The sequence below is a fragment of the Elephas maximus genome, chromosome 12 (assembly GCF_024166365.1).
Source record: "Elephas maximus indicus isolate mEleMax1 chromosome 12, mEleMax1 primary haplotype, whole genome shotgun sequence".
Lineage (NCBI taxonomy): Eukaryota > Metazoa > Chordata > Mammalia > Proboscidea > Elephantidae > Elephas > Elephas maximus.
Window position 1 is genome coordinate 54,548,231 of NC_064830.1, and position 25,337 is coordinate 54,573,567.

General features: G+C 38.6%; 2 protein-coding genes across 2 annotated transcripts in view; both read right to left on the reverse strand.

The window, feature by feature from the left end:
- LOC126086768 (uncharacterized) overlaps positions 1 to 25,337 on the reverse strand; it is a 1,076,998-nt gene that overhangs the window by 271,985 nt on the left and 779,676 nt on the right. The window lies entirely within an intron of this gene.
- LOC126087062 (sodium/nucleoside cotransporter 2-like) overlaps positions 1 to 25,337 on the reverse strand; it is a 77,864-nt gene that overhangs the window by 26,473 nt on the left and 26,054 nt on the right. Inside the window, 2 exon segments of the mRNA XM_049904039.1 lie at positions 740 to 923; positions 1,892 to 1,983. Coding sequence (XP_049759996.1) covers positions 740 to 923; positions 1,892 to 1,983 — 276 coding nt within the window.

Consider the following 25,337-nt stretch of genomic DNA (forward strand, 5'->3'; position numbering starts at 1 on the left):
ACATTCAATTTTATTCCTTAAATTCTAAGGAAATATAAAAAACACCAGTGGGTGCAGGAAGTCTGGAGGACTAGAGAAAAAAAAAGCATAAAAAGTATCAGGGAACTAAGCAATAATTTGCAGAAACCACGCCAGACTACCACATACAACCCTGAAGTCAATTTGATAGCTGATACAGCTGTAAACTTCTTTGTTCTGATTACTTCATTGAAGAGAAGTATGGTTTTTCCCATTTCTGACAAGGGCCCTGATGATAAACAAACTGATCCTCTTCTCTGAAACTTAACTCTTGCTGTGCACTGTTAAGGCACAAGGCTACAAAAAAGTAGATTGAAGTTCAGCACTCAGAGGCCCGTAAATATTTGCCTTTGTTCTAGAGTCTCTGTGTGGTATAAATGGTTAATGCTCTTGTCTGCTAACTGAAAGGCTGGTGGTTTGAGTCTACCCAGAGGCATCTCAGAAGAAAGGCCTGGCAATCTACTTCCAAAAAACCAGCCATTGAAAACCCTGTGGAACACATTTCTGCTCTGACACACATGGAGTCACCATGAGTTGGAGTCCATTCCAAGGTAACTGGTGGTGGTAGTGGCCTTGGTTCTGGAAAGTATGAGTGAGGACCTAAAAGCATGGGTGAGGGCCTGAAAGATATCTCAGGAACTACTGAGAAAGAAGAAGGGAAGCGGACTGTGTTTGGGACAAGTGTTGGAGCCAGGGATATTGACATTCTTGTCTTACTTACCATTTGGCCCAAAGCTTCAGGCAGGAGTTTTCAAAGGGTTTCAGACATCTTGTTAACTTTTTACCCAAGAGCCTCTTCAGTAAGGGGTAAGCCAGGATAAAGAGCACCAAACAAGTGAGGATGAACAAGGCCAGTGCCCTCTGGAAATCCAAAATGCAAGCTTCCAGGAGGTAGGCAGCATATGCTAAAAAGAGATGATGGATTATACGGATTAGCAAGGTAGAGCTTCTGAGGGGCAAATGAAACTCCAGTCATGAACATCTGGGACTTAGAGCAAGAATAACCCTCCAGAGGCGTTGCTACCCAGTCCTAATTATCAGAAAAAAAAAGCTGCAATTTTCAAGGCTAGGATAGATGTCTAAATGTTCTCTTCTTGAGGCTTTCCAAGGAGAGCCCTTACTTTGGTGATTGAATATTTTCACTTGTCGTAATGATATCTCACCCCTTCTATTTTAGCTGATATTCTTTTTCTGCACCCTGGAGTGGATTTGATTAGCATCCACCATTAGACTCTTCAAAAGTCAGTCATCTTTTCTCCAAACTTTATAACCCATCATTTTAACATTTCCTTTTGAGCAAAGCCATGTGGTAAAAAATGTGGTAAACAAGGTTACCACTAAGGATGCACAGCCACATGGTTCTCACCCATGGTTCCTTGACTCCCGACAAAAATATCATTTTTGTTCTCACCACCCCAGCTGACTCTACTGTTGACATCGATTCCATACATCATTAACAGTATATTTTAAACAGAGTTTTGCTGTCTTTTTAAAATATTTCGTATCATTGATTTTACTAGGAAACTAGCAAATAAGTAATGTACAACACTGGCTTCTCTTACAAAGTCTACAAGAAAAATGCCCTGTATAAATGAAGATACTAAAAGAGATAAGCCTGTATTTGCTGAAATATTTAAGTCGATTAAATTGTTCTCTTTTGAAAAATAGCTTATCCTCATTTTACCTATTCCTGGAAGTGCAACTCAGTAAAGTATATTTTACCTTCAAGTAATTAACCATACATCAAATAGCCCTTTGGGTCAGTTTGTGAAGAAAATTATTTTCTACATGGTAATATTTTAATCATCTTGACAGGAAGCAATATTTCTAAAATGATTGTGTTTCTCACTTGCTTACATTCTCAATATCTCACCTAAATACAACAGGCCCATCAGGATTCTCTTGAACAAGCTGGCATGCGTCTTGCAGAAATGTCTCATCTTGATGACAGGTTGTCGGTTCCTCCTGAGAAGAACCCAAAAGTTAAGATACAAAAATTACTCTGCACCATTTTTACCTATTCCCAGGACTTAGACTATCTGGCCCAAGGCAGAATTTGCTGTCAGCCAACAAAAAAATTATTTATCCAGGGGGAAGTTAGTTGGTGTCCCAGCAACTTCAAAAAGGCCAGACCAAACCTTAACGATGGGCAGCAGGTCTAAAAAAAACCCCACCCAGTCTGGACCAGCAGTATCCTTAGTAATCTACCACTGAAGCAAACACTGGTCATGTCAGGGAGAGACTCCTGGGTCTTACTCCTTCCCTGGTTCTCAAGGGACAGTGGTTTGCTCAGTTTTCATATTCATAAAGGAGTCTGTATTAGGCTGGGTTCTCTAGAGAAGCAAAACCAGTAACGTGTATAAATATGTAGAGAGAGATTTAAATCAAGGAAACAGCTCACAGGATTGCAGAGGTTGGAATGTCCCAAGTCCGCGGATCCAATTCACTGAGCCGCAGAAGCTGGTGAACCCAAGATTGGTCAGTTGGCAAGCAGAGCTCCCACTCACAGGCTGTGAAGGTCAGGAATCCCAAGATCGTCAGGCAAGGCCACAAGGTTTCTCTTGATTCATGTCGCTGCAGCAGCAGGGGAACCCAAGATTGGTAGGTTGGGGAGCAGGACATATCATATGAAGCTTGGAGCAAGAGCACAGACTTTCAGTGTTGCTTTATGAATCAAGACATAAATGTAGGAGTGAGAAGAGAAGACCACGGACAGAACCCTGAAAAATAACAGAAAAGAAAAGAAAAAGCATCCAGAGAGACAGGAGAATGAGGAAGGTGTAGTGTCATGAAAATCAATAGATGAGCTCCAAAAAAGAAAATTGTTAAAAGCCGCATGCTGCAGAGATGCCAAATGAAATACAAATTGGAAAGTGTGTGTATATTGGACCTGATAATTAGGTTTCATTGTTCACTCTAGTGAGGGCATTTCAGTTGAGCAAAAAACACCAAAACCAAATCCATTGCTGCCGAGTCGATTCTGACTCATAGCGACCCTATTCAGTTGATCAGTGGTTGTGAAAATTAGATTGCACCGGGCTGAGGACTGAATGGGAGGTGAGACTACAGAAGTAAATCTCTCTTTTCCAAGAAACTTGGCCACAAAGGAAAAAGGTATCACAATGTAGAGGTAAAGTTGATCTCTTTTGTTTGTTTATTGTAAGAAGAAACTTCAGTATGCTTATAGACTGGGGAAGGATCTAATAGAAAAGGGATGATTAAAAATATAGAGAAAAGAAAGCCTGGTAGAAGGGGATGGAGAAGAATAGGATTAAAAAATGGGTAAAGAGGTTGATTTCAGACTCAGGGAGAGTGGATAAACGAGGGATGAGAAAGATTCATGAAGGGGCAGATATAGTTAAGTTGGAGCATATGAAAAGATAACTTAGTGTTTCAACAAAATAATAATGATAGTGTAGTGTGGAGTTTAAAATATATGTAGAAGTAAAATGCATAACCACAATAGTACAAAGTCCTGGAGAGGAGATACAGAAGTATACAGTTGTATACTTACATGTAATTCTTATACTATACATGAAATGGCATATCACTTGAAGGTAAACTGTGATAAACTAAAGATGTGTATTCTAAGTCTTAAAGCAACCACTAATATAACAAAACAAGTTACATCTAATAAGCCAGCAAAGAAAAAACGGAATTGTTAAAAATATTCAATTAATCTAAGAGAAAGCATAAAAAAGAAGATAAAGGGAACAAAGAACAGATGAGAAAAAACAAATAGCAAAATGGTAAGTTTAACCCTAACCATATCAATAATGACATTAAGTGTAAAAGGTCTAAACACCCTAATTAAAAAGAGATTGTTAAATTGGAAAACTGCTTTTCATCTGAGAGAGAGAGAGGAAAAGAAAAAAGGATAAAGACAGAGCAAAATTATAAGGTAATATTACAAGTGATATTGCTAGGATGGAAAAGGGAGTTAATGCCAAAAATACTTGATCTTCTCAGAAAGGAAGGATATTGAATAATATACCAATTAGCAGTGTAGATGGGATAGCAGAATTGGTAAATGGAATTGGAAGCATGAGGAAAATGTTGCTGTTGTTACGCACTGTTGAGTCAGTTCCAACTCATAGTTAAGCCTCCACCCAAAAACAAGAAAAGAAAAAAAAAAAAACCAACCCATTGCAGTCGAGTCGATTCTGACTCATAGAGACCCTATCAGACAGAGTAGAACTGCCCCGTAGGGTTTCCGAGGAGCACCTGGTAGATTCGAAATGCCAAACTCTTGATTAGCAGCTGTAGCTATTAACCACTGTGCCACCAGGGTTTCTAGATATTGACCCTATGTATAACAAAATGAAATGCTGTCTCGTCCTATGCCATCCTCACAACAGTAAGATACATTTGAGCCCATTGTTGCAGCCACTGTGTTAATCCATCTCCTTGAGGGTCTTCCTCTTTTTCCTGACCCTCTACGAAGCATGATATGTGTCTTAGTTGCATGATATCTATCTTAATTACCTAGTGCTGCTATAACAGAAATACCATAAATGAATGGCTTTAATAAACAGAAATTTATATTCTCACAGTATAGGAGGTTAGAAGTCTGAATTCAGGGTGCTGGCTCTAGGGGGAGGCTTTCTCTCCCTGTTGGCTCTGGAGGAAGGTCCTTGTCTCTTTGAGCTTCTGCTCTGGGCAATCTACACGTGGCTTGGCATCTCTCTTCCCCCATCTCTGCTAACTTGCTTGTTTAATCTCTTTTATAATGAAGAGCCCTGGTGGTGCAGTGGTTAACTGAAAGGTCAGCAGTTCGAACCACCAGCCATTCTTCAGGAGAAAGATATGGCGGTCTGCTTCTGTGAAGATTACAGCTCTGCCCTAATGGGTCACTATGAGTCGGAATTGACTCAATAGCAATGGGTTCAGTTTGGTTTTATATCTCAAAATAGATTGACTCAAGACACTTCCCACACTAATCCTGCCTCATTAACATAACAAAGACAACCCTAAAATCAAACCAAACCCACAGCTGTTGAGTTGATGGAGACTCTTTAGGACAAAGTAGACCTGCCTCATTGGGTTTCCTAGGCTGTAATCTTTATGGGAGCAGATCCCCCAGGTCTTTTCTCCTGAGAAGCAGCTGGCGAGTTAGAACTGCTGACCTTTTGGTTAGCAGCTGAGCGCTTAACCATTTCGATTCTCAAATGGGATTATAATCACAGGCATAGAGGCTAAGAATTACAGCACATATTCTTGGGAGACACAATTCAATCCATAACATTCCACCCTTTGGCCCCCCAAAACTCATGTCTTTCCCACATGCAAAACACATTCACCCCATCACATCATCCCAAAAGTCTTAAATCCACTCCAAGTCCAAAGTCTCATCTTTTGAATCATCTAAATCAAATATGGGTGAGACTTTAGGCATATTCCAATCTGGGTCAAAATTCCTTTTCATCTGTGAACTTCTGAAATCTGGATTACAAATTATCTGTTTCCAAAGTACAATGGTGGAAAAGGCACAAAAAAAAAAAGGTAGACATTTTTATTACAAATGGGAGAAATTGGAGGGAAAGAAGGGATAACAGGCATCAAGCAAGTCCAAAACCCAGCAGAAAAATTTACATTAACTCTCAAGGCTTGAAAATAATCCTCTCTCCCCTGAAACCATCTAGGCAGTGGCCCTGTCCTCCAGACTCTGGGTGTTGGCCATGCTCTCTGGATTCTAGCCGAAGGCCATTCAGCCCTGGCTTCAGCTCTGCCTTCCAGGGCCACTGGGATGGCAACGCTGCTCCCTTGGCTTTGGGCAGCCCCATTCTCTAGTCCATCTGAGTGGCAATCCCACCCTGTCAGTCCCATTCTTCTGCCCCTTGGGCATGGCAGCACCACCACTTCAGCTTTGGGCAACAGTCCCATCCTCTTGGCTAAACTGTATGGCAGCCCCACAGTCCAAATCCAAGGATTAGGGAAGTTGGGGAAGATCTCACTTTTTGAAACCTAGGAGCCCGTGGCTCTACCCTTTGACTCCCCAGAGACCATGGTCCCACCCTTTGAGACAGAGGCAGCTCTGCTTCCCATGCTCTTTCCAACAGTTCAGCTGATCTCCATGCCACTCCAGGGGTGGTTCTTTTCTTTTCTTGGAGAACAACAGATGTAGCTCCTTTGGTATGTTTCCGGCCTATAGAATTCCAAGAGGCAGACATCATTCTCTCCTTTTGTTCTCTCTCTATCCCCTTCGGTCTAAGCTGATGGGTTTTCTACTGTGGTAGTTGGTTAGATCCATCAGCCACAGGCTTACTATCCTTAAGAGATTGTATAGCCATGTCCTCGCTGAAAATTCTAGGACACTTGTCCTTAGTTTGTACAACAGAATTTTCCAAATCTTTTTAAGTTTTGTTTTCATTTTGCACAGTTTATTTTTAAGTCCATCTCTTTTCTCTCACATTTTACTATAAGCAGCAAGGAGAAACCATGTGGCCCCTTTAAAATCACGCTTAGAAATCTTATCAGCTAGATATCCAAGTTCATCACTTACAAGTTCTACCTTCCACCAAACATTTGAACATAATTTAGACAAGTTCTTTGCCACTGCATAAAAAGCATTGCCCTTTCTCTATTGTCCAAACATATGTTCATCATTTTCTTTTAAAGCCTCACCAGCAGCACATTTTTTTACACTTCTTTTTGTAATAATATTTTATTGAGTTTTTGGTGAAAGTTTACATAGCAAGTTACTTTCTCATTTTACAATTTCCATACAAATTGTTCAGTGACATTAGTTACGTTTATCACAGTGTGTCAACATTCTCTTTGTGTTCTGTTTTGTTCCCTCTCCAGTACTCTAGTTTCCCAGTCCCCTTATCTTCTCATCTTTGCTTTTCAGAAGTTGTTGACCTGATTTTACATTTAATAAGCAGAAGCATATTAAATGTCCACGTTTCTAGTAATGTTCTGTTGCTGGAGCCATATGTATTCTTTAAGACAATAGAGACTTTCTCTATAACTCTCCTCACTTTCTTCTGAACCCTCACTAGAATTGCCTTTGGTGTCCACAATTCTACCAACAGTCTCTTCAGGGCATTCTAGGCTTTTACTATTAGATGCCCTAAAACTCTTCCAGCCTCTACCCATTGTCCAACTCCAAAACCACTTCCCCATTTTCAGGTATCTGTTAGAGCAGCACTCCCACTTCTCAGTACCAAATTCTGTCTTAGTGATCTAGTGCTGCTATAACAGGAACGCCATAAATGGATGGTTTTAACAAACAGAAATAAATTTTCTCACAGTTGAGGAGGATAGAAGTCTGAATTCAGGATGCCAGCTCTAGGGGGAGGCTTTTTCTGTCAGCTCAGGAGGAAGGTCCTTGTCTCTTTTGAGCTCCTGCTCCTGGGCAATCTTCATGTGGCTTGGCATTTCTCTTCACTCATCTCTACTCTCTTTGTTTAGTCTTTTTTATATGTCAAAAGAGTTTGACTCAAAATACATCCTACACTAATCTTGCCTCATTAACGTAACAAAGATAGCTCATTCCCAAATGGAATTATAACCACAAGCATAGAGGTTAGGATTTACAACACATATTTCTGAAGAACATAATTCAATCCATAACATCTTTTTCTTTACCTTCTGTTTCCTGGTTCCTGGGAGATCTCCATGAGGCTTGGCATCCATCTTCCCTCAACTTTGCCTTCTCTGCTGGTTTGTTTATCTCTTTTGTATCTCAAAAGAGATTGATTCAAGATATATCCTACTCTAATCCTACCTCATTAACATAGCAAAGACACTCATTCCCAAAAGGAATTATAATAACAAACATAGAGGTTAGGATTTACAACACACGATGTCCTTCAGGGACTGGTCTCTCCTGATGAGTACAATGTAAGTGAGATGAAGTCTCACCATCCTCCCTTCTAAGGAGCATGCTGGCTGTACTTCTTCCAAAACAGATTTGTTTGTTATTTTGGCAGTCCATGATATATTCAATATTCTTCATCAACACCATAATTCAAATGTGACAATTCTTTGGCCTTCCTTTTTCATTATCCAGCTTTCACATGCATATGAGGCGGTTGAAAATACCTTGGCTTGGGTCAGGTGGACCTTAGTCCTCAAAGTGACATCTTTGCTCCTGAACACTTTAAAGAGGTCTTTTGCAGCAAATTTGCCTGGTGCAATATGCCTTTTGATCTCTTGACTGCTGCTTCCATGAGCATTGACTATAAAGTGAAATCCTTGATAACTTCAGTATTTTCTCCATTTATCATGATGTTGCTTGTTGGTCCAGTTGTGAGGATTTTTGTTTCCTTTATGTTAAGATGTAATCCATACTGAAGGCTGCAGTATTTGACCTTTATCAGTAAGTGCTCAAATCCTCTTCACTTTCAGCAAATAAGATTGTGTCATCTGCATATTTCAGGTGTTAATGAGTCTTCCTCCAATACTGATGTTGTGTTTTTCTTCATATAGTCAGCTTCTCAGATTATTTGCTTATGACCAAAGACCAGACGAACTGTGGGATGACATCAAGAACATCATACGTGAAGAAAACAGAAAGTTATTAAAAGGACAGGAAGAAAGAAAAGGCCAAAATGGATGTCAGAAAATACTCGGAAACTTCCTCTTGAATGTAGAGTAGTTAAAACAAATAGAAGAAACGATGAAGTAAAGAAGCTGAAAAGATCTCAAAGGGTGGCTTGAGAAGTCAAAATAAAGTATTATAATGAAACATGCAAATACCTGGAGTTAGAAAAACAAAAGGGAAGAACAAGTTCAGTATTTCTCAAACTGAACGAACCAACGAAAAACTTCAAGCCTTGAGTTGCAATATTGAAGGGTTCTATGGGCAAAATATTGAATGATGCAAGAAGCATCAAAAGAAGATGGAACGAATACACAGAGTCACTGTACCAAAAAGAATTGGTAGACATTCAGTCATTCCAGGAGGTAGCATATGATCAAGAACCAATGGTGTTGAAGGAAGAAGTCCAAGCTCAACTGAAGGCATTGGCAAAAAAACATGGCTCCAGGAATTGACAGAATACTAACTAAAATGCTTCAACAAACATATGCAATGCTGGAAGTACTCAATCGACTATGCCAAGAAATATGGAAGACAACCCTGGCTGTAGCAAAGGAAAATGAAGAAAACCAAAGACAGAAGGAAAAGATTAGTCCAAAGGACTAATGGACCACAACTACCACGACTTCCACCAGACTGAGTCCAGAACAAGTAGATGGTGCCTGGCTACCAACACTGACTGCTCTGGCAAGGATCACAATAGAGGTTCCTGGACAAAGTGGGAGAAAAATGTAGAACAAAATTCAAATTCACACACACACACAAAAGGCCAGACTTGCTGCTCTGACAGAAAATGAAGAAACCACAAGCGTATGGCCCCCACACACAAAGCCACTCCTGATGTTCACACTTCAGCCAAAGGTTAGACAGGTCTATAGGGCAAATAATAACACACGTGAAGAATGCACTTGATAGTTCAATCATGAACATTAGACTAAATGGGTGCACCATCCCAAAACCAAAGATGAGAAGGCAGGAAGTGACAGGAAAACTGGATGAATGGAAACAATGAACCCAGGGTAGAGAAGGTGAAAGTGTTGACACATCATGGGGTTGGAACCAATGTCACAAAACAATTTGTGCATTAATTGTTTAATAAGAAACTAATTTGCTCTGAAAACTTTCGCCTAAAGCACAATTAAAAGAAAAAAAAAGAAATATGGAAGACAGCTACCTGGCCAATAGACTGCAAGAGGTTCACATTCACGCCCATTCCAAAGAAAGGTGATCCAACAGAATGTGGAAATTATCGAATGATATCATTAATATCACATGCAAGCAAAATTTTAAAATGGCTACAGCCATACATAACAGGAAACTGCCAGAAATTCAAGTCGGATTCAGAAGAGGTGGTAAAATGAAGGATATCATTGCTTATGTCAGATGGATCTTGGCTGACAACAGAAAATCCCAGACTATGCAAAGGCATTCAACTGCATATAATAACAAATTATGGATAACATTGTGAAGAATGGAAATTCCAGAACACTCATTCGTGTTCATGCAGAACCTGTACATAGAAGAAGAGGCAGCCATTTGAACAAAATAAAGGGATACCGTATGGTGTAAAATCAGAAATGGTGTGCACCAGGGTTGTATCCTTTCACCATATTTATTTAATTTGTATGAGGAGAATAGAAGTTTTAAAACAACTGCCAAAAGGAAATAAGCAAGTCCACAGGTGATGCTCTGAAATGCCAACCAGTGAAGAAGGCTAAGCAGTTGAGTTTTGGGCCAAAGTTCCACTTATCGTTGAAAGTTGTGATAACTTAACTGTGATCCATGTGAAGTTTAGGCTTACCTGAACAGAATTTAGAGCAAAGTTTATAGCAAACTATATTCAACAAGGTTTATTGCAAATTTAACCTGACATGATCATTATACTCTTTCCTGGTAATTAACCTGAACAGTAAACCATTCATGTAAACGAAAATTTTAACATGACTCAACTGTTCATTTCTGGGGTCAAGAATTGGAAGCAGAGGTATTTAGAAGACAAGGTAAGAAAAGGTGTATGACTCTTTCCCACCAGGGAACAAAAGCCCCTCTTGGCTGTCTTGACCCTTCTCCATCCATATCCGACTGTGGGGCTGGATGCTTCCCTGCCAAGCCAGCTACAAGACCCTAGCACTGCTATTCAGTGAAGCACAGCTGAGGCTCTTCAGGGGGTAGAGGGAGGAAAGGAGGCTCTCAAGGAGTCTAGTCTCCTTTACTCTTAACAGATACATCCCTTATTTTACATAAAAAGTTAGCCTTTCTAGCCTTAGACCCCTTGTTTACCTTTGTTTTCACTTCAGCAATTGCTAGTCCAATATCTTCTCAGCCTACTCTCTAACTTCTTAGAAAAAACTGACCTTTTCACTCAGCAAAGCACATCCTCCAACTCTCAATCTCAGTTCTAAAATCTCAGTTCTACCTCCTAATAATTCAAAAGGGCCTTGCTCAACAATTCAATTATCTCATGCATAGGAGGCGACTGAAAACACCTTGGGCTTGGGTCAGGCGCACCTTAGTCTTCAAGGTGACATCTTTGTTCTTCAACACTTTAAAGAGGTCTTTTACACCAGATTTGCCCAATGCAATATGTCTTTTGATTTCTTGACTGCTGCTTCCATGGGTGTTGGTTGTGGATCCAAGTAAAATGAAATCCTTGACAACTTCAATTTTTTCTCCATTTACCATGATACAGCTTATTGGTCCAGTTGTGAGGATTTTTGTTTTCTTTATGTTGAAGTGTAATCTATACTGAAGGCTGTGATCTTTGATCTTCATCATAAGTGCTTCAAGCCCTCTTCATTTTCAGCAAGCAAGGTGTTAATGAGTCTTCCTCCAATCCTGATGCCCTGTTCTTCTTCACATAGTCCAGCTTCTCAGATTATTTGCTCAGCACACACATTGAATAGGTATGGTGAAAGGATACAACCCTGACACACACCTCTCCTGATTTAAAGCATTCAGTATCCCCTTGTTCTGTTCGAACAACTGCCTCTTGGTCCAGGTAAATGTTTCTCAGGAGCACAATTAAATGTTCCAGAATTTCCATCATTTGCAATGCTATTCATAATTTGTTATGATTCACACAGTTGAATGCCTTTGCATAGTCAATAAAACACAAGTAAACATCTTTCTGGTATTCTCTGCTTTCAACCATGATTCATCTGATATCAGCAATGATAACCCTGATTCCACATCCTCGTCTAAATCCAGCTTGAATTTCTGGCAGTTCCTTGTTGATATACTGCTGTAGCCATTTTTGAATGATTTTCAGCAAAATTTTACTTGCTTGTGATATTAATGATATTGTTCAATAATTTGCGCATTAGGTTGGATCACCTTTCTTGGGAATAGGGATAAATATGGATCCCTTCCAGGCAATTGACGAGGTAGCTGTCTTCCAAATTTCTTGGCATAGATCAACAAGCACTTCCAGTGCAGCATCCATTTGTTGAAACATCTCAATTGGTATTCTGTCAAATCCTGGAGTCTTGTCTTTTGCCAATGCTTTCAGTGCAGCTTGGACTTCTTCCTTCAGTGTCATTGGTTCTTGATCATATTTTACCTCCTGAAATGGTTGAATGTCAACCAATTCTTTTTAGTATAATGGATCTCTGTATTCCTTCTATCTTCTTTTGAAGCTTCCTGCATCGTTTAATATTTTCCCTGTAGAATCCTTCAGTATTGCAACTTGAGGCTTGAATTTTTATTTCAGTTCGTTCAGCTTGAGAAATGCTGAATGTATTCTTTCCTTTTGCTTTTCTAACTCCAGGTCTTTGCACATTTCAGCGTAATACTTTACTTTGTCTTCTTGAGCCACTCTTTGAAATCTCCTGTTCAACTCTTTTACTTCATCGTTTTTTTCCTTTTGCTTTAGCTTGAGATTCAAGAGCAAGTTTCAGAGTCTCTTCTGATATCCATTTAGGCCTTTTCTTTCTCTTCTGTCCTTTTAATGACCTTTTGCTTTCTTCATGTATGATGTCCTTCCACAATTCATCTGTCTTCAGTTATTAGTGTTCAGTGTGTCAAATCTATTCTTGAGATGGTCTCTAAATTCAGGTGGGATATACTCAAGGCTGTACTTTGGCTCTCATGGACCTGTTCTAATTTTCTTCAGTTTCAACTTGAAAACTTGCATATGAGCAATTGATGGACTGATCCACAGTTGACCCCAGCTTTGTTTTGACTGATGATACTGAGATTTTCCATTATCTCTTTTCACAGATGTAGTCGATTTGATTCCTGTGCATTCCATCTGGCGAGGTCCACATACATAGTCACCATTCATGTTAGTGAAAAAAGGTACTTGCAATGAAGAAGTCGTTGGTCTTGCAAAATTCTATCATGTGATCTCCGGCATCATTACTGTCACCAAGGCCATATTTTCCAATTACTGATCTTTCTTCTTTGTTTCCAACTTCTGCATTCCAATCACCAGTAATTATCAATGAATTCTGGTTGCATGTTTGATCAATTTCAGACTGCAGAAGTTGGTAAGACGCATCTACCACAGCTTCCACCAGACTGAGTCTGGTACAAGGAGATGGTGCCTGGCTACCACCACTGACTGCTCTGACAGGGATCACAATAGAGGGTCCTGGAGAGAGCTAGAGAAAAGTGTAGAACAAAATTCTAACTCAAAAAGAAAGACCAGACTTGCTGGCCAGACAGAGACTGGAGAAACCCTGAGAGTATGGCCCCTGGACAATCTTTCGGCTCAGTAATGAGGTCACTCCTGAGATTCACCCTTCAGCCAAAGATTGAACAGGTCCAAAACAAGACTAAAGAGGTGTACCAGCCCTGGGGCAGAGACTGGAAGGCAGGAGGGAACAGATAAGTTGGCAATAGGGAACCCAGGGTTGATAAGGGAGAGTGTTGGCAGGTTATGGGATTGTTAACCAATGTCATAGAACAATGTGTGTACTAGTTGTTTGATGAGAAACTAGTTTGTTCTGTAAACCTTCATCTAAAGTTCAATTAAAAAAAGAGAGAAGTTGGTAAAAATCTTCAGTTTCTTCATCTTTGGCCTTAGTGGTTGGTGTGTAAATTTGAATAATAGTCATATCAACTGGTCTTCCTTGTAGGTATATGGATATTATTCTATCACTGACAGTGTCTGTCAGTTTGTTGTGCTGTGGGGGCTTGTGTGTTGCTGTGATGCTGGAAGCTATGCCACCGGTATTCAAATATCAGCAAGGTCAGCCATGGTGGACAGGTTTCAGCTGAGCTTCCAGACTAAGACAGAGTAGGAAGAAGGATCTGGTGGTCTACTTCTGAAAAGAATTAGCCAGTGAAAACCTTGTGGATAGTAGTGGAACATTGTCTGATATAGTGCCGGAGGATGGGCCCCTCAGGTTGGAAGGCACTCAAAATCCAACTGGGGAAGAGCTGCCTCCTCAAAGTAGAGTTGACCTTAATGACATGGATGGAGTCAAGCTTTTGGGACCTTCATTTGCTGATGTGGCATGACTTAAAAAGAGAAGAAACAGCTGCAAACATCCATTAATAATCAGATCCTGGAATGTCCCAAGCATGAATCTAGGAAAATTGGAAATTATCAGAAGTGAAATGGGATGCATAAACATATCCTAAGCATTAGTGAGATGAAAAGGACTGGTATTGGTCCTTTTGAATCGGAAAATCATGTGGTCTACTATTCTGGGAATGACAGCTTGGAGAGGAATGGCCTTGCATTCACTGTTAAAAAGAAGATTTCAAGATCTATCCTGAAGTACAATGCTGTCAGTGATAGGGATAAAACTACGAATCAATAATAGAAGAAAAACTGGCAATTCCACTAAGATGTGGAAATTAAACAATATACAGTTAAGCAACCAATAAGGCAAGGAAGAAATCATAAGGGAAATCAGAAAATAATTACAGACAAATTAAAACAAAAGAACAATATACCAAAAATCAGTGGAATACAGCAAAAGTCATCTTCAAAGGGAAATTTATAGCTATAAATGTCTACATTAAAAAAAAAAAAAGAAAGAGCCCAGCTCTTTTACACCTTGAGAAACTAGAAAAGGAAGAGCAAAGCCAAAAGCAACCAGAAGGAAAAGAAGTAGAGCAGAGATAAACAAAACAGAGGATAAAAAAGTCAACAAAAATAGAAGTTGCTTTTTTTTTTAAAGAGCAGCAAAATTGACAAACCTCTAACTATACTAACAAAGGAAAAAAAGATGTTAGTAACTAAAATAAAATATACAAGCAGCAGCATTACCACTGACCTTGCAGAAATTAGAAGAATTGGAAAAGAATACTATGAACAACTGTATTCCAACAAATTAAACAACCCAGAAGAAATGGATAAATTTTTAGAAACATACAAACAACCTAAACTGACTCAGAAGAAATAGAAAATCTTAACAGACCTATAACAAAGGAAGAGATTGAAACAGTAATCAAAAGACTTCCAACAAAGAAAACTTGGGGACCAAATAACTTATCTGACAAATTCTACCAAATATTTAAAGAATTAGTACCTATGCTTCTCAAACTCTTCCAAAAAATAGAGGAGAATGGAACACTGCCTAATTCATTTTATGAGACCAGTATTACTCAGATACCAAAGCTAAACGGACACTGTAAGAAAATTACAAACCAATATCCCTTATGAATATAGACACAAAAATCCTCAAAAAATCCTCAGACTGATCCTAGCAACATATTAAAAGGATTATACACCATGACCAAGTGAGTTTTATTCCAGGAATGCAAGGGTGAGTCAGTATAAGAAAATCAACTGAGTTGGAAAAAATGTTTGGTAGACTCTATTAAAGCTATGCATACCCTATAAATCCTATGACACTATGATACAACAGTTCCTCTCTAAGGCATATACCCAATAGAAAGGTATACTTACATTTATGAAAAGACATGTATGTACAAGAATGCTCATAGCAACACTATTCATAATGGTCAAAAAGTGGAAATTAATTAAATTTCCAGCCATAGTAGAATAGATAAGGAAATTTGGGTACATTCTTACGATGAAATACTATACAGCAATTAAGAATTTAAAAGCTACAACACATGCCACGATATAGAAAAATCTCCTAAACATAATGTTAAGCAAACTAAGCCAGACACAAAAGAGCATATATGTTATGTTTCCATTTCTAGAACATTCAAAACTAGAAAAAATTAATCTATGATGCTAAAAGTCAGGATAGTAATTACCCTTGTGGAGGTTGTGACTGAAAAGGAACATAAAACAGTTTTTGGATACTGGTGATGTTCTGGTTCTTAATCTGGGTGATGGGCATATGGGTGTGTCATGGATTGAATTTTGTCCCCTCAAAATATGTGTCAACTTGTATTGTGAGATTGCCCTCCATTTTATGATCTGATGTGATTATCCTATGTGTTGTAAATCCTAACTTCTATGATGTTAATGAGGCAGGAGTAGAGGCAGTTTTGTTAATGAGGCAGGACTCAATCTACATGATTAAGTTGTATCTTGAGTCAATCTCTTTTGAGATATAAAAAAGAGAAGTGAGCAGAGAGCAGGAGGGACCTCGGTACCACCAAGTAAGAGAAGCCAGGAGTGGAGCAAGTCCTCTGAACCTGGGGTCCCTGCACTGAGAAGCTCCTAGTCCCTGGGGAAGTTTGGTAACTATGACCTTCCCCCGAGAGCCCACAGAGAGAGAAATCCTTCCCTGGAGCTTGTGCCCTGAATTCAGGCTTCTAGCCTTCTAAACTGTGAGAGAATAAATTTCTGTTTGTTAAAGTCATCAACTTGAGGTATTTCTGTTACAGCAGCACTAGATAATTGAGACAGGGTATATTTACTTTGTGAAAATTCATTCAGGGGCACACTTATGCTTATTTTTCTGTATATATGGTGTGTTTCATTTAAAAAGTACACTAATAAGGCAAAAAAATGGTGCCAATTAATTGTGAAATGCAATCAATTATAAGACATATCCCAAATTAACTGATACAAACATTAGAAAAATTGCATGTTAGAACCAAAGAAATATAAGTCAAGACAAAGAAATTATTTTATAGAATTACATAATTTTATAAAATAACCTTATTTTATAAAATTATATAATTTTATAATGTATAGGAGATAAAAGGATAAAATAATTGCAGATATAAAGAAGACATAAATAAACAGAGTTACAACATTCTCCTGATTGGAAAGACCAAAAAGATTAAAGATGACAATACTCTATAAATTAATACATACTCTTAATGCACTAAGAATTTCAGTCCCCATAGGAATATTTTCAGAATTTGGTAAGCTAATGAGACAGTTTATTTGAAGAATAAACCAACAACAACTCCAAAGAATATTTTTGAAGAGACAACTAATGGAAATACTTGGCCTACCAAATCTTTAAGTGCATTGTAAACAATTAAGATATTTGTGCTAAATACTGTATTTCTTCACAAATAACACGGCCACACATATAGCGCACAGAAATGATGAAATTAAGTAAAAGAGTTCTGGATAGCATACCCATACACACACCGTGCATTTCTCTTGACATTTCCATAATTGAATTTACCCATCCTCCCATATTACAGGTTAAGTCATCGTTCTGCTCATTTTCTTTCATTCTGTTCATTTTCTTTAATCTCTTGCTTATGTATATAAAAATAGTTTGGAAGTGTTACTTTTGTGGTTCGTCATGCATTCATATTCTATAGTTTCAACATTGCCTCCTGTTGCTCCATTCACAAGAATGACAATGATATTTCAACAGGAAATTACAAAAGTTAAATTTTGTATATCACTTTTGATCTACCAGTAAACACTTTTGGCTTAAATTTCAAATAATATAAAATCAGTACCTATCGTAAGTGCAGTTTCCATGTGATTAGAAAAAGAAACTGAATTCAGCGACATGTAAAAACAAATTGGCACAGTATGCTTACTTATGGGGGGGTCGTGTGGTTGGCAAAAAATGAGAATTATTTGTGAAAAAAGTGGTACACAGAACTGTGTCACTGAAATAAAAGATTCAAAAGTAGATTCAAACTATCACATTAACTTAATGAGTGCTAAACTTGAAGTAACATGACTGGGGAGAAAGCACTCACGATTTAATAACTATTGTTGGGAAATTAGGTAAGCATATGGAAAAGAATCATCTTAAAGCCACCCTTCATATTGCATCTATAAAGAATCCCAGATCATCAGAGTTAATCAAGCAAAAGAACAAGGAAAAAAAAAAAAAGAAAGAAATAGCATATTTAAAAACCAATACAGAACTAAAAAATATACACATGAAAAAATTACTGATCTAATGTACTGTCAAATTATATAAGAATTTATTAACAACAAATATTTGTTGAATTTTGAATATTAATGGAATTTTTGAGCACATACTATGGGTAAAGCATTGTATCAGGCATTATAGGAGATAAAAGGATAAAATAGACAGAGATCCTGTCCTCAGTGTGTTTACAGTCCAATATAGGGGATACAAAGTCTATAACACACTGCTGTCAAAATTTTAAGTGCTATAAGAGAAGATCACATAAAATAGTATAAAAGTTTGGAAGAAGGGACCTCTTAGGACTGGGGCTAGTGAGGTTGGAGAGGAGGAGCATTGGGAACAGTATCATGGGTGGGATTGCTCTTGAGTTGGAACTTAAAGTATATGTTGGATTTCAGCAGAAATACAGGGAATGACAAAAGACATTTCACTCAGAAGGAATGGTGTAAACTATGACATGTGGGCAGGAAATTAAAAGAGTTATATATATGGAAATCGACCAAAAAAAGTTGCTGCTGAGGTTGCTATGTACTACAAAACGCCTCATAGGATTTGGTTCTTTGATTGGAGGTTTGGGGTCATGGTTTCATGGGACGTCCAGGTTAACTTAGCCTAATAATGTGTTTAGTGCTTCTGTTCTATCTCCTAGTTCATTGTGTGGTGCCTAGAGTCTTAAAAGCTTTCAAGTGGCCGTCTAAGCACAGCAATTGGTCTCTCTTTGCCTGGAGCAACAGAGGAAGAAGGATAGTTAGGACTAGGAGAAGGAAATAGTATATGTGGCTAAGTGCCTCCCTGAACAACTGCCTCCTTTGTCATGAGACCAGAACTGGATGGTGTCTCATCATTACTGAACATTTTAATCAAAGATTCCATAGAAGACTCCTGATCAAAAGGGGTAAAATGCAGAACAGAATTTCAAATTCTCATGGACTTCAGCCTTTCTGGAGCCTTGAAGGTTGGATGAACCCCTGAAACTATTGCTCTGAGATAATCTTTAAACTTTAAACCAGTAATATCCCCTGAAAACCCAGTGCCGTCGAGTCGATTCTGACTCATAGTGACCCTATAGGACAGAGTAGAACTGCCCCATAGGGTTTCCAAGCAGTGCCCGGTCGATTCAAACTGCCGACCCTTTGGTTAGCAGCTGTAGTGCTTAGCCCATAGGGTTTCCAAATCCCCTGAAGTCTTCTTAAAACCAAACAATAGTTGAGCTTAACTAGAAAAAAATGTCTGTCTTGAGCATTATGTTCTTTTAAGATCCATCTATATGGGATCTGAGCCCTGGTGGTGCAGTGGTTAGGAGCTAGGCTGCTAACCAAAAGCTTGGCAGTTCGGATCTACCAGCCACTCCTTGGAAATCCTATGGGGCAGTTCTACTCTACCCTATAGGGTCACAATGAGTTGAAATTGAATCGATGGCAATGAGTTTATATGGGATCAAATTGACAACAGCAACCAGAAATATTGGATAAGCACCTTAGAGGGTAGTGAATTTATGTTAATGGGGAAGGAACACTCAGAAAAGGAGGGTGAGAATGGCTGCACAACTCAAAAAATGTAATCAATGCCACTGAATTGTACATGTACAATTGAATTGGTATATGTTTTGCTGTGTACATTCTCAACAACAAAATAAACCAAAATAAAAAGTCCTATATATTAGATAATGATATAGAATTCTTATTAATTATCTTGGGTGTGATAATGACTTTGCAGCTTTTTAAGATAAATGTACTTGTTCTCAGAAAATGCAAACTAAAATATATAGAAGTGAAGTGTCATGTTGGCTGCTACTTACTTTCAAATGGTCCAGCTTAAAAAAAAAGTACAGCTAGATTAAATAAATGTAGCAAAATGTTAATAATTAGTTAATATAGGGAAAGGGAATACAGTTTTTCAGATACTATTCATACAACATTTCTGCAGATTTGAATTTTTTCTAAATAAAAAGAGAAAAAATGTCAGAAAAAAAGAATTATATATAAGGAACGATTGAGAGTTGACTCTGACTAGAGCATATGGTGGCATTATAAAGAGAATTGTAAGGGTTAATGTTGGAAAGTCAATTTGGGTACTAACTATGATGGTGGAGTGGGGAGAGGGGGCTGGGGGAAACATTTGAATGCCAGGCTATAGAGTTGGGCTTCATTCAGGAGCCAGTGTGGACCCATAGAGGCTTTCAAACAAGGAACTTCAGTCTCCTTTAGGCAGAAACTATATAGGACAGGCTAGCAGGATGTGGGGAGTATTAAAGATGGAAATTTATATGCGAGCTATTTTAGTAATCCAGAATAAAATAAAGGAAATGAGGTTCAAAATCCAGATTCTACTGTAGCTGGCAAAGAAGAAAAGTAAATCATACACAAATGAAGAAAGTAAATCAAATAGGGGGAAATGTGTAGTTTTATTAGAATTTAAAGAAATATGTTATAACTCTAAGTAATGATTTCACATCTATATAGCCAGTTACATTTTTTTTCATATGGGAAAACGTTGCTGGTGAGATTTTTTGAGAACTGGACACAATTATACATCAGAGTTGTTAAGGTGCCAACAATTTGACAAAATATGCAAAGATCCTTTCAAGTGTTTGTTGGCTGCCGTCAAGTCTGTTCCAACTCATAGCAACCCTATAGGACAGAGTGGAACTGCCCCATAGAGTTTCCAAGGAGTGACTAGTGGATTTGAACTGCTGATCTTTTGGTTAGCAGCTGAGCTCTTAGCCACTACACTACCAGGGCTCCTTTCAAGTAAGTACTAGTATTTTTCCTGGTTTACAGGGTGAAAACTGAAGCTTATAGTAGTAACTTACCCAATAACTGGTAAGTGGTAGAGTCAGTGGTGCACAGAAGCCAGTTTGCACCAGCTTGCAAGAGCTGAATGTTGTTTTCGAAAATCGTGAGAGCCATTATTAAAAATTAAATTGCATAAACTTACAATTAAATAAATTGCATTAAAAACAAATGTAATAAATGCTCAAAACTCATAATTTTCTAATTATTTTACTATTATCTAGGCTCTTAAGGTTATTTACACCTCTTTATGTATATGGTAGAAATCTTATATAATGGTGTGCTATTGTGCATTTCTTCCCAACTCCTTGTTCAATGACATCCCATTGGTAACTTGAAATCAGCCACATTGGCCCAGGTTGTAGAGTGGTGAGCCACAAGGTGTTAGAGTTTCTGAGCAAAAGTACTTCATGTGCTCAAAGAGTTCAAGCCTGTGTAGGACCTGGGCAGTGAGTGTGCAAAGCCAACATTGAGTGCTGCGTCACTACATATGTGGGGTTCGCTGACTTTTGGTGGCATACAAGACTGGAAAGCTGCCCTTGCAGGGGTGCCCTCTCAGCTTCTAGTGGTGATTTATAAATTTCACCCCAGTCTCCAAACCCTGGTTCAAGAACAGTAAGATGCTGGCTCTACCACTGGAGACATGCCGCCACCTTTCTGGGCCACAGAGCAAGGGGTCTAGATTAAGCCTTCCCTGACTACTTCTCTAACACTTCAGAATTTACACACATTGGTACGAATGAGCAGACATACCCTCTAGACTCAAGACAAATTTCTTCTGTTATATGTCTTTTATTTCACACAAATGAACACAACACTGGTTTTTCCCACACTGTATTACTCCTTTGTCACCTTTCAGATATTGTATCATAAATGACACAGACTATGGGACAAGACAGGTTGGAAGATTAAGGTGCACCATAAAGACCTGGTGGTACAAAAGAATCTTTTTTCCTGATCTGTCTTTGCCTCAGGGTCTCACCATAAAAGACGTTGGCTAGAGGCGTCTCCTATTAAAAAGACCATGTTACTTTGGGGTGGGCGAATATTTTAAAAATATTTCAACAAATTAGTAGTTCAACTGTCTTCCTCTGAGGGGAATTGGACACACATATATGTATATATTATTGTGCTGTAGGTGAAAGTTTTTAGCTCAGATTAATTTCTCATACAAAAATTTATACTCACATTGTTCTGTGACATTAGTTGCAACCCCTACAATGTGACAGCACACCAGCCTTGTTGGGGTGAAATGCTATCTCACGGTAGCTTTGATTTGCATTTCTCTATGTCATTTTTTTTTAATGGCTAATGATTTTGAGCATTTCCTCATGTATCTGTTAGCCACCTGAATGTCTTCTTTGATGAAGTGTCTGTTCATATCCTTTGCCCATTTTTTAATTGGGTTACTTGTCTTTTTGTTGTTGAGGTGTTTCAGTATCTTGTAGATTTGAGAGATTAGACCCTTATCAGATATGTCATAGCCAAAAATTATTTCACAGTCTGTAGGTCGTCTTTTTATTCTTTTGGTAAGCGTAAGTGTTTGATATTTAGGAGCTCCCAGTTTTCTAGTTTCTCTTCTGGTGTTTGTGCATTGTTAGTTATAGTTCGTATTCTGTTTAAAAAAAAAATTATGTCAGAATAATGGGCTCCTACCATTGTCCCTATTTTTTCTTCCATGGTCTTTATCATTTTAGTTTTATATTAAGGTCTTTGTTCCATTTTGAGTTAGTTTTTGTACATGGTGTGAGGTATGGGCCTTGTTTCATTTTTTTGCAGGTGGATATCCAGTTATGCCAGCACTGTTTGTTAAAGAGACTGTCTTTTCCCCATTTAATGGAATTTGGACCTTTGTCAAATGTCAGCTGCTCATAGGCAGATGGACTTAGTCTGGATTCTCAATTTTGTTCCATTGGTCTATGGACCTGTTGTTGCACCAGTATCAGGCTGTTTTTTTTTTTTTATTGTGCTTTAAGTGAAAGCTTACAAATCAAGTCAGTCTCTCACACAAAAACCCATATACACCTTGCTACACACACCCAATTACTCTCCCCCTAATGAGACAGTCTGCTCTTTCCCTCCACTCTCTCTTCGTGTCCTTTTCGCCAGCTTCTAACCCCCTCTGCCCTCTCATCTCCCCTCCAGGCAGGAGATGCCAACATATCTCAAGTGCCTACCTGATCCAAGAAACTCACTCCTCACCAGCATCCCTCTCCAACCCATTGTCCAGTCCAATCCATGTCAGAAGAGTTGGCTTCGGGAATGGCTCCTGTCCTGGGCCAACAGAAGGTCTGGGGGCCATGACCACTGGGATCCTTCCAGTCTCAGTCAGACCATTAAGTCTTGTCTTATAAGAATTTGGGGTCTGCATCCCACTGCTCTCCTGCCCCCTCAGGGGTTCTCTGTTGTGTTCCCTGTCAGGGCAGTCATCGGTTGTAGCCAGGCACCATCTAGTTCTTCTGGTCTCAGGATGATGTAGTCGCTGGTTCATGTGGCCCTTTCTGCCTCTTGGGCTTGTAATCACCTTGTGTCCTTGGTGTTCTTCATTCTCCTTTGCTCCAGGTGGGTTGAGACCACTTGATGCATCTTAGATGGCTGCTTGCTAGCGTTTAAGACCCCAAACGCCACTCTTCAAAGTGGGATGCAGAATGTTTTCTTAATAGATTTTATTATGCCAGTTGACACAGATGTCCCCTGAAAGAGCCTTTACATGAACAGATATATACACACCCAGACCCCTGTCTCTGCTACACTGGCCTTCGAAGCATTGAGTTTATTCAGGAAACTTCTTTGCTTTTGGTTTAGTACAATTGTGCTGACCTCCCCTGTATTGTGTGCTGTCTTTCCCTTCACCTAAAGTAGTTCTTATCTACTATCTAATTAGTGAATACCCCTTTCCCACCCTCCCTCCCTCCCCCCTCTCGTAACCACAAAAGAATGTTTTCTTCTCGGTTTAAACTATTTCTCAAGTTCTTATAATAGTGGTCTTATACAATATTTGTCCTTTTGCAACTGACTAATTTCACTCAGCATAATGCCTTCCAGGTTCCTCCATGTTATGAAATGTTTCACAGATTCCTCACTGTTCTTTATCGATGTGTAATATTCCATTGTGAGAATACACCATAATTTATCCATTCATCCGTTGATGGACACCTTGGTTGCTTCCATGTTTTTGCTATTGTAAACAGTACTGCAATAAACATGGGTGTGCATATATCTGTTCATGTAAAGGCTCTTATTTCTCTAGGATATATTTGAAGGAGTGGGATTGCTGGATTGTATGGTAGTTCTATTTCTAACTTTTTTAGGAAGCGCTAAATTGATTTCCAAAGTGGTTGAACCATTTTACATTCCCACCAGCAGTGTAGAAGTGTTCCAATCTCTCCACAGCCTCTCCAGCATTTATTATTTTGTGTTTTTTGGATTAATGCCAGCCTTGTTGGAGTGAGATGGAATCTCATTGTAGTTTTGATCTGCATTTCTCTAATGGCTAATGATCGTGAACATTTCCTTATATATCTGTTAGCTACCTGAATGTCTTCTTTAGTGAAGTGTCTATTCATATCTTTTGCCCATTTTTTAATTGGGTTATTTGGCTTTTTGCAGTTGAGTTTTTGCAGTATCTCATAGATTTTAGAGATCAGGCGCTGATCAGAAATGGCATAGCTAAAAACTTTTTCCCAGTCTATAGGTAGTCTTTTTACTCTTTTGGTGAAGTCTTTGGATGAGCATAAGTGTTTGATTTTTAGGAGCTCCCAGTTATCTAGTTTTTCTTCTACATTCTTTATAATGTTTTCTACACTGTTTATGCCACGTATTAGGGCTTCTAACGTTGTCCCTATTTTTTCTTCCATGATCTTTATTGTTTTAGATTTTATATTTAGGTCTTGGATCTACTTTGAGTTAGTTTTTGTGCATGGAGTGAGGTATGGGTCTTGTTTCATTTTTTTGCAGAGGGATATCCAGTTATGCCAGCATCATTTGTTAAAAAGACGGTCTTTTCCCCATTTAGCTGTTTTGGGGTCTTTGTCAAATATCAACTGCTCGTATGTGGATGGATTTATGTCTGGATGCTCAATTCTCTTCCATTGGTCCATGTATCTGTTGTTGTACCAGTACCAGGCTGTTTTGACTACTGTGGTGGTATAATAGGTTCTAAAATCAGGTAAAGTAAGGCCTCCAACTTTGTTCTTCTTTTTCAGTAATGCCTTAATTTATCTGGGGCCTCTTTCCCTTCCATATGAAATTGGTGATTTATTTCTCCATCTCATTAAAGAATGTCCTTGGGATTTGGATTGGAATTGCATTAAATGTATAGATCACTTTTGGTAGAGTAGACATTTTTATAATGTTAAGTGCTCCTATCCATGAGCAAGGTATGTTCTTCCACTTATGTAAGTCTCTTTTGGTTTCTTGCAGAAGCGTACTGTAGTTTTCTTTGTATAAGCCTTTTACATCTCTGGTAAGATTTATTCTTAAGTATTTTATCTTCTTGGGGGCTACTATAAATGGCATTGATTTGGTGATTTCCTCTTCGATATTCTTTTTGTTGGTGTAGAGGAATCCAGCTGATTTTTGTATGTTTATCTTGTATCCCGATACTCTGCTGAACTCTTCTATTAGTTTCAGTAGTTTTCTGGAGGATTCCTTAGGATTTTCTGTGATCATGTGATCTGCAAATAGAGATACTTTTACTTCTTTCTTGCCAGTCTGGATGCCCTTTATTTCTTTATTTAGCCTAATTGCTCT